Here is a 10,641-nt window from a genome sequence, read left to right on the forward strand (position 1 = left end):
TGTAATATTTTATTCCGCATAAATCTGCGGTTATCAAAAATTTACTGCTGCCAAAAAAGATTTCATTTCACACAGCAGATTGGCAAAACTGTCTCACCATAGTAAAAATATTATTCAACAGCTTTCCCCATAGAACTTTGTTACCGATTCACACACGCCCTTAGTATTCTTGTGAAAAATAATAAGATTGTGTGATACTTTAGAGACCAAATAATTTGAAAAAAAAAAATCAAATCAGCTATTTAGGGGCACGAATTTCGATACGATACCATACCGATAATTTTGCCATTCGATACCGATAGTTTTGAAAGAATACTTTTTTGGAATCGAGTACCAGTACTTTTGTATCGTATCGAATCATAAATGTAGATTTGAAAATGAATGTGATTAATAATATATTGCACATTAGGTATATGAAAATTCTTGTCTTATTAAGTCCGTTTTGATGTGCTTAAAGGAAAGTACATATGGGCATTTCCAATCTGGCGGGCCGTAACATTTGTATGACAAAATGTTAAAAAAAATTAAGAACATCCAAATTTAAAAACTATTTTAATTGGGCAAGACTATTTATATTCATAAAATTTTTTGTGGCAATATTTGAAATATTTACGGTTAATTTTCAAAGTTCCAAAATGTAAAAATCTTTCCCGATTTTTTTATCGGCCGAAGTATCTGACGTGACGTTACAGGCAGGGTTGCCACTGCCGAAAAAAATACTTACCATCCACTTTAAAAAAAAATCTATAAAATCAAGAAAAGATCTACCAAACTTTTTTTAGTTATTTTAATAAGAACTAAATTTTTGTTCTAGAACTTTTTATTTAAATAAGGATATCGTATTTAATTTATCGTATACAATTTTTTGGTATTTTTTGTATAAGAATATTGTTTGCGCTTTTACTAAAACCATAAAGAATCAAGGATTTAAACAATTTTCGCCTAAATTTTGAACTTTTTACTCTGAATTTTTACAAAAATTTAAGGTATGGAGTTTTATAGCCGATGGAGTTTTAGTAAAACCAACCACGTGCCCGTTGATTTATTTATTTTTTTTTCCGCCGGTCTTTTGCCGTTTTTTGTTTCATTTAACAATTTTCATTCATAAAAAATGGCGTTTATTTTTTGAATTCTTTTTACCAACAATCACAGTGTATAATTACATACCTGCCCATTTTTTCCTTTTATTTATCATTAAAAAATATTTAGGCAATCAAAAGCTCCTCAGGAAATAAATTAGGCTACAATTTTGAAAAGAAATTCATAAAATACAGAAGATCACAAATGTGTACTATTATAAGTTGGCATGTTGCGGGATTTCAACCAGCGCCTTCGGTGAAGTCAATTGACACACTTATAAAAAAGCAAAGTGTTCCTATTTCATTAGAAAATGAGACCAATATTCGGATTTAATTTTTTGAATTTGGTATCGATATTTGAAATATTGAGTCTTTTTATCCGATATTTTTCAATTTCAGAATTTAATTTGTCACTTTTGATTAGCTGCTGGCCCCTAGTGCAGTTTGTTCTTTAATTAAAATTATTTCTGTTTTTAATAGATCTCATAAAAAGTGCATGGTGTTTTTACTTGCTAGTGTACATAGAAATTTTCAATTTTACTTAAGTTAGTTTACTTAAACTAATTTTTATAGTTTTTAAAAACTTAGTTAATTTTCTATAGGCTTACTAACTTTTGCTCTCATAGTTTTTAAATTAAGTACATATGTTGCAAGTTTTACTAACACGTTTTTGTCTTTTATATATGTACTATATCTAGAGCATACATAAGTGCATAAGCTAACCAGTAAGTGGCCTGCGATTTCAATTGCGAAATTTATTTCTTTAAAAAGCTGATTTTATTAACTAATACTGCATAATTGTCAAGCCAAATAATTTGTTTTTGTATTTTTTTTTTGATATTAAGTAACACATGTATGTATGTACATAAATGTACATAAATTTTTTGCTAAAACTCGTGAGCAATGGTGAAAAAAATATGTTGAAAAAGCTTTGTTGTACATACTATATGTATATAAAACACAAAACTAATATATAGCTGTTTAATTATCGGTATTTAATGTATATGTATTAATAAGCTTGATTAACTGTATTTATGTACAAGAAAATTGACTTTTTTTCCGAGTTTAACAGATTAAATTAAAGTATAAATAAAGAAACTAAAGAATTATATATGAATAAAGTGATAATTATTTATAATGAAAAATAAAACATTTTTTATTTGATATGATCTTTGGTTTTTTTGTCATCGAAATATTTATTATGGACCTGCCGACGACTTTTTGGTCGAACACGGGATCTTAACTCCAAAATAACCTAATGGCTATTCCGAACTATAGTCCGTCCGATAATAATTTAAGCCTCCATGCAAAAAACTGTCGTTTCACGTTTGAATAAACTCCGAAGGTTGGCACTATTGTCGGTGAGGGGATTAATGAGAATTATATGATTTCCTCCATATTTTCGCGCAAACAGCAGCGACTCGAGGAATTTGCAAATGCAAAATTCTGACAGCACTCTTAAAAATAAGACACAATAGAAAGATATTTTTAGCAAAATACCTTATGTGACAACTCTCAAGCAATGGAATCTGCGAGTTCTCCGACGCTATGCCAAATGAATTTACTGAGGTGACTCCACCCCTCGCAGGCATTACACTTGACTGAGGTGGAGTTGTGGTGTAAACGTCTTCGGCATACACAGCAGGTGTATATTTCTGGCCCAGGGTTTGACTCGATGCCAGCCCTGAGTAGGAGAATGCGTAGTGAATGTTGCCCTATGGACGGACAACTTCTGAGATACTTCGCCGACCTAAACGGGGTTAGATCGCCGAAACAACAGCCCTTGGTCGGGTGAAACCCGAGTCATTCCGGCACGTAGAACCGGCTCGTTGCCTGAGCTGATCTACTCTTTTGCCAGACTGCCAGGCCACTTGCTCATTTTACTGAAAATTTCACTTTAACCATCCCTTGCACCGCCCTTTTAATTTGCAGCGAAACAAAATTCGTACCATCAAAATCAAGAATAAGGGGCGAGCCACGCCCACTTTTTCTCTTTTTCTAGCTCGTCGGGCCCTATACTCTACTTTTACCAAAATCAATGATATTTATACTGTAATTTTTCTGAACATTTTCTTTTTTGTGCCATAGAATAGATAAAAATTACTTAAAACTTCTAAACAAAAATAATTGTCCGCTTAATCGCCCTTTTATATCTCACAGTTCAATTTCGGTTGAAAAGTATGCTCGGAAAAAATTTAAGGACCGGTTGTTCAATGTCTGGTTATCACTACCACTACACTATCGACGATTTCGACATCATGCATGTAACATGTGATCGATAAAGCAGTCGTTGTATTTAATCAGAGCTTCTACCTCCGATTTGTGCTAATCGGACATTGAACAACCGGTCCTAAATTGTTCATAATCACTGCATTACCGACACGTTCCATTGTGCCCATACTCGTCATGTCTTGCAACTTGATAGATAATTGTTGATCGTGTAATGTCCAGGTTAACCGGTGTGTGGGTTATTTTTCTCTTCCTCAAAAATACAGCTCTGAGAGTTTCAGCTGTTTCTGACATTTCGGGTAAACAAAAGAAGGTTACTAAAGTAAAGGATTAGTTTTATATTTGATTTAAATTTCTCTGCCTTTACAAGCTTTTATAACCACATTGCTGGAATTTGTGTAAATGTTAGCGAATTTTTTATTTACAATCAAGTGATACTTAGCACTGAAATGGAGAATGCAAGTTGCAATGAAGACAGGTCAAACAAAGCACATATCAGCAAGGAGGATGCATCGTTTGGGGTTGAAGGGAAGTAGCAGTAATTTTATAAAATTGTGTTTATTCTGTATAGAAATAAAAAAAATATGTTTATATTCGCAGGCCAAACATAATCGGTTAATATAATTAGTAATCTATTAAAGTAATTCCGGCCTTTTTGATCCAAAGCAGACGTTACCGGAACGGCCCATTTATATTTCCGGGCAAAGCATACCCCAAAACAGTTTAAAATCAAAGTGTATCAGAGCCTGACTGGATTATGCCACAGCCCAAATCTTCTGTCAATATACACATAGGTATCACTTCGGTGGAAGGCAAACTATTGAAAATAATAAGCCAACAAAAATGGAAATGGTTTTCGTATCGAGACATTTTAAGAAAATAATATATAGAGAAGCTCTGGAAGAAGCTGATGTTAGCACGATATCGGGAATATATGTATGTATGTGTATATCTAAATTTTTTCTAGCAATACAACTTGTAATAACCCAGCAAACATTTGGAGTCATAAATGATCGTTTAAGGAGTACACTTCCCTTCCTGCGAAGGTCGACCTATATGAGCTTAAATTCATACATCAAATGAGCCTCAATATGAGTCATATTAGTCTCTTATTGGCCTCATATACGGCTCATTTTGGATTTGTTGAGGCTCTTTAATGACTTATTGGCCTCATAAATGCCTACTTTCGGAGTCTTGTTTAATGCTGTTCTATGAGTCTTATTGACCTTATTTTTCGACTCTTATTGAACATACTTTAGAGCCATATTTGCAATACTGTTGCATATATACAAACCTCTGCGCATACATATATAGTATGTATAAAGCAACATTCATGTAATAGCCGCTGCTGCAGCAAATTTTTTTTTATTTTATCCTTCCTAATTATTTTTCGTATCTGTATAAACAAGTTTAGATATAAATTTCGAGTTGTTATTATTTTTATACTGGCTCATAACTTGGATCATATATGACTCCTAAAAGATTCATATAAGAGTAAAACAAAATTTGTTTTTGATACTCATATTTCTTACCCAGCTAGGACTCCTTTCGGACTCATATATTCTGAACTTTTTAGAGTTACGGCAAACAATTTGAATTGTGTGTGCAAAAGAAACGCCTATGTTGCTAACCTTGATTGTACTATGGGTTAGAACTGAAATTATTTATTATTATCGTTAGCCTACTTTCTTTTTCTTTTATAGATTAATCGTGAGCCGCTGGAGCAAAACTTCAAAGAACTATGTGTAACTGATGACTTGTGTGTTTTATTTAAAATAAGCAAATTAAAGTTGATGTTACATTTACAATGAAATTGGACCAATGTAGTTTAAGTGTTAATATGACTGATGAAAACTATTCAGAGCCGTCCGCTCACTCGGCGACAGTTCACACGTTACTCCCTCTCGCTGACATATGTATGTACATTAGGGTGGTCAAAAATAAGTAAAGTAGGAAATTGAATGCTCTACCCCTTACGATTGTTTTATACCAAATAAAATATACCCCTATTTTATATCTTCAAATCAAAAAATATTTATAGGTCGCTCAAGGCGTTCAAAGTTTTCCATGTATTTTATATGAGACGTACTGTCATCAGGTATGAAACTTGAGAATAGAAATCGCTGCATCTTTTAGGCGCATCAATATTACATAGTTACATCCCGAGCTAATAAAAGGGAGGTAAAAATACCACTTTACGTAGAAATGGTATGGAATTCTTGAAACTCAATATTTTTCCATCGGAAAACTCTGATTCTCTTCAGAAGACTTCCAGTAACATTATCCTATTGTTTATTTAATCATGTTTTAATAGTAAAGATTTTTTATTTCTCCCCCACTGCATTTTCATGCATTTTCTGGGGGTTTTCGCGGACCTATAAAATATACTGTTTCTATAAAAAAATGGTCAAATAGAAACTTAGGTATTATTATTGGGAATTTCCTGAAGAGAAACAGTTTCTCGTTAAAAAATATTGTTTTCAAGAATTCTGTGCCGTTTCTACGAAAAGTGTGTCTTTTTCGTTATAAAATAAATGGAAAACTTTGAGCTCTTTGACTGGCCTCTAAATATTTTCTGATTTCAAAATAAAAAAATAGTGGTATATTTTTTTCGGTATAGAACAATTCTGGGGGTTGAGAGCATAAAAATACCGACTTTACTTTTTCACATGTATTTTTGTACATACAGTGCTGTAAAATACAGTAGCTTCCTTATTTCAAAGTAATACTGTTTGCCACTCATGTTTATTTCTTTATTTTTAAGAATTTTCAATTAAAATACAGGTCATTCTCTCACAAACCCATATAAACCCCAGTTTACAACTTTGAAGAAAACTACAAAAAATGCAACAAATTTTCACCCAAATTTAAATTTTTTTTCTCACCAGTGTTAGATTTTTTTTGTGTACACAGTTTTATATAGCCCATTAAATTTTTAACCGACTACAAAATAGGAGGAGGTTAGCAGTTCGTTAAAATTGTTTTTGTTTATGTATGTTACCGGACCACGTTCTTTTTTTTTATCAGAAAGGTGGTACCTCAAGGGTGGACCCATACTAATTTTGTTTAGATCCGATAATTGGATCGTGAAGAAATTAACGATAATCTTAAATTTTTTTATGCGAATTGAAGTCGGTTTGGTTTTTTGCTAAAAAATTACTTGTAGTCTCATAATGCCCAAGTTTCAAGCGGCTAAAAATTTCCGTTAATTTTTTAGATTTTTTTTCGGCGAAGGTGTTGCGGGTTTCTTCCATATAAAAATAAATTGTGTTTTTTCGTTATATGGAAGAAAGTGCAAAAAAAAAATCTAAAATATCAATGGTAATTTTTAGTCACTTGAAACTTGCATATTATCAGACTAAAATTGAATTATCTTTAAAACTGTTTACTCAAAAAAATTCTAACGCTCCTAAGAAAAAAGGTTGAAATCTGATGGAAAATTTATGTGTTTTTATTTTAAGTTTTAAAAAGTTTTAAACTTGGGTTTATATCAGTTTTGTTAGAGAATGGACTGTATTTTAACTGAAAATTCTTAAAAATAAATAATTAAATATAAGTGGCAAACAATATCACTTTGAAATGGCGGTGCTATAAATATGTCCAACTGTATATATCTTTATATGTATGCATACTTACATATATATTTATTTAATATCTCATTTTGCACATGGTACGGGTAATATCTTAGAGATAAAATAATAATTACGTCTTCTTGAGACGCTTGCATAATTTTTAATTTTATTTTTTTTTAGTTGTCTTCCATAAAGCAACCTGAGGCATTCTTTGGCTGGCAAGACGGATAATATCGCTTTATTTGTATCTGATTTACGACGCGGTGCCAAATTTCATTATGAGCCCACCATTTTCAACATTATGACAACAGAAAGGAGTGGAAAGGCTTGGTAGGACATATATCGGGATTTTATTTCAAGGTAAAGTAGACTGGTATAATTTCGATTTGAATGAGAGTGGCGAGATGCTTTTTCGATCAACTAAATGACGGATATTGAACGCGACGTTATCTTTCTTTACTAGGCAGTAGTTTTTTTTTTAAATATTTTGATGCAGTTTTATGAGTTTATGTATGAAGAGAACGACTTATAGGCAACTAGAATTAATAAAGGGCAAGACATTGTTATTTTATCTATAAAATAAAACCACTTTAAAACAAAGTAATCAGGTGTATGCTGCAAATCGTACGATTTGAAATCGGTGCACTTTGCAAACTATTTTTTAATATTTGTAAGGCAAGTAAAAAATATTTTAAATGGAAAAGCCAAGGAAAAATAGCATTTACTTCATAGCCATCGATTCAGTGCCGAATTTCGATTTTTTGTTAAGAAATCGCCAAAGCTGGTTTTGAAAATCGCACCGATTTCAAATCGAACGATCTGCAACACATGCCAAAGTGTCTTTTGAATTTAAGTACACAGGGTTACCGTGCGTTCTGAACTGGAAATACAAGTTCAGTCACTGTGCCCGCCAATAATTGTCAATACGTCATGATTATATTTTGAATTTATGTGTTTTTATTTTATGTTTATGATTAGGTGTTAATATACACATTAAGATTTTGAAAATATTTTCATGGATACGATGCTATACAGTAATTTGGGCGTACAATACACTACTCTTTTCGCCGTGTTCAGTTCACAGTTGTTCACTTCTTTTGCGGAACATTTTGCTTCGAAATATTTATATTTACAATTTATTACACCACGAGTAGACTTCGGGAACAGCGGGGGTATAGTCTACTTTGTACATCTGAGACTTAATAAATTCACTAATATTCTCCGGCTCTGGATATACAGTGGCCAATCCTGTAAACGAAAGTATTCATATCATAAGCATATACCAAAATATTTCCATAATAAGTTTTGTTTTTATATAGTATGTCATGGATTGCACTCTGAACAAGAACTCACCCTCTTTGTAGGCGTATTCGACAATCACAACAGCAATTTCAATTGAGCATTGAGTGATTTTTTCCAGTGGTGGATAAAGGCTACCTATTGCCAGATCTTCGTCTTGCACTAAGCTGGCCAATTTCTGTGCGGCCATTAGGAATATCTCTTCGGGAATGGTTTTGATGCTGGCGGCAATAACACCTAAGCCTATGCCAGGGAAAATATACGAATTGTTGCCTTGACCTGGATGGTAGGTTTTGCCTTTATACGTAACAGGTGCGAAAGGTGAGCCGGATGCGAAAATAACTCTGCCATCTGTGTTTTGATACGCCTGTTCGGCTGTGCACTCAGCTTTGCTGGTGGGATTGGATAAAGCAAATACGACAGGTTTTTCATTTAATTCGGCCATTAAGCTAAGAATTTCTGGTGTGAAAGCACCTCCCTGAGCTGCAGCACCGATCAACATTGTCGGTTTGACAGCTTTAACGGCATCCAAAAGATTGTCGATAGGTGCATGTTGGTGAGCAAAGTGTAATTTGTGTTCAGTCAAACCACCGCTTGGACGATTTTTTACAACCAAGCCACGGCTATCAACTAACCAAATGCGTTCCACCGCTTCCTCTTCGGACAGCCCCGTTCGTATCATGGCGATTTTACAAAGATTAGCAATACCCAAAGCGGCTTCTCCAGCGCCGAAGAATAAAATTTTATTTTCCTTAATCGAGGTATTGGTCAGTCTCAAAGAGGCGAAAACACCAGCCACCGCAACTGAGGCAGTGCCTTGAATATCATCGTTGAATGTGCAATAATTATCGCGATACTTTTCCAAAAGGCGGAATGCATTACTGTTACCGAAATCTTCGAACTGAATGAGACATTTGCGGCCATAACGACGTACAACGGCCTGCATGAACTCTTCAACGAAGGCATCATATTCTTGTCCAGTTATACGCTTCTGGCGCAGTCCAATGTACAAGGGATCATCCAAGATGCTTTGTGTATTGGTGCCGACATCCAAAGTAATGGGCAGGCATTGATGTGGTTTTACACCAGCTAAAGCGGTATACAGAGATAGCTTTCCAACCGGGATGCCCATACCGTTGGCGCCTAAATCTCCAAGACCCAAAATACGCTCACCGTCTGTGACGACAATGGCGCGGATATCTTTTTCGGGCCAATTCTGTCAGAGCAAAAATTTCAATACTTTATATAAGTATGTATGGATATACAAATTAAATCATTATCTTACCTTGAGCACATCATAGACGTGTCCTTTATCTTTGATGGTGATGTAGAGACCCTTTGGATATTGGAAAATCAAGCTGAACTTTTGGCAAGCCAAGCCCACAGTGGGCGTATACACCAGTGGCATCATTTTGGCAATATCAGTGCCCAGCACTTTATAGAACAGACGCTCATTGCGTTCGGCCAAGCCGGAGAGATATATATATTTGTCCAAATCATTTTCGAGGCGTTCGAGCAAGATGAGTGCGTGTTGTACTTGTTCATCCTCGGTTTTAACTACAGCGGGTAATAGGCCTTGAATGCCCAGTATTTGGCGTTCTTCAACGGTAAATGATAGGCCCTGAAAGTGCAGAAATCAGAATAATAAAGTGAGTATACAAAATTAATAACGAATAATTAAAATAAGATATGTACGTATTACGTAACGAAAAGCTAAAAACATACTTTGCAAAAAACCCTTATATTCTATCACTCCTCAGACCAACCCTTTTTCACGTTTTTATTGCGAAAATGCGCTAATAGGTTTGCCAAATGCTATCTGAGTGTTGGCACGCGATTAGATATGTACATATGCGTATTTAAAGAATTAAGCCTAAACATTTAATCAAAATGCCATACACACACACACAGTTTCCAATTGATTAAAGTATGTACATATATACGGCAGCATCAGTTAACTTTTAATTAAATTGTTCAATTAATTTATTCCATCGACACGGAAAAGTAACGAATTTCGTATATGTTTTCAAACTCGGTGGAACGATGATATACCTACATATCGTCGTTTAAAGTACAAAACCGCGTATTGTCATTCTGCAAAACCGCGTAACTTGGCTCAATCCTTATCCATTCGTCCTGATATATACTGGCCAGGTATGCGATTACTTTATAAAAAAGAGAACCATTTTGAAATATGAGTGTTTTTACTCTCTAGAAGATAATTTACATAATTCACATACGAGGTTTTGCATTATGTTGTTGTTGTTGCAGCGGCTACAACAACCCCGCCCTGATCGGTTGGTATCTCAGTCGTTGTCGTCAAGTTCCACTAACGGCAGCCCTAGGAAGCGTGCAGCTTCTGCGGGGTTTGCCCATAAGGACAAGGTCGTTAGGGATGTCGGGTTTGCCGGGCATGCGAAGAGATGTTTCGAGTCATGTGGGGTCTCTCCGCATGCCGGACA

General features: G+C 34.5%; 1 protein-coding gene across 2 annotated transcripts in view; it reads right to left on the bottom strand.

Moving 5' to 3' along the window:
• Positions 1–7,814: 7,814 nt before the first annotated feature.
• The window catches only part of Men (NADP-dependent malic enzyme), a 40,817-nt gene continuing 37,990 nt past the window's right edge, over positions 7,815–10,641 (bottom strand). For both annotated transcript variants that reach the window (XM_017615283.1, XM_017615282.1), the window contains exons 3-5: positions 9,465–9,800; positions 8,234–9,395; positions 7,815–8,128 (exon numbers count right to left, since the gene is read on the bottom strand). In XM_017615283.1, the coding sequence (XP_017470772.1) occupies positions 8,010–8,128; positions 8,234–9,395; positions 9,465–9,800 (1,617 nt within the window). In that variant the 3' untranslated portion in view covers positions 7,815–8,009. The remainder of the gene's footprint in view (positions 8,129–8,233; positions 9,396–9,464; positions 9,801–10,641) is intronic.

Source organism: Rhagoletis zephyria, unplaced genomic scaffold (genome assembly GCF_001687245.7).
Source record: "Rhagoletis zephyria isolate East Lansing unplaced genomic scaffold, Rhagoletis_zephyria_1.1 Rzeph_scaffold_00995, whole genome shotgun sequence".
NCBI classification, from domain to species: Eukaryota; Metazoa; Arthropoda; class Insecta; order Diptera; family Tephritidae; genus Rhagoletis; species Rhagoletis zephyria.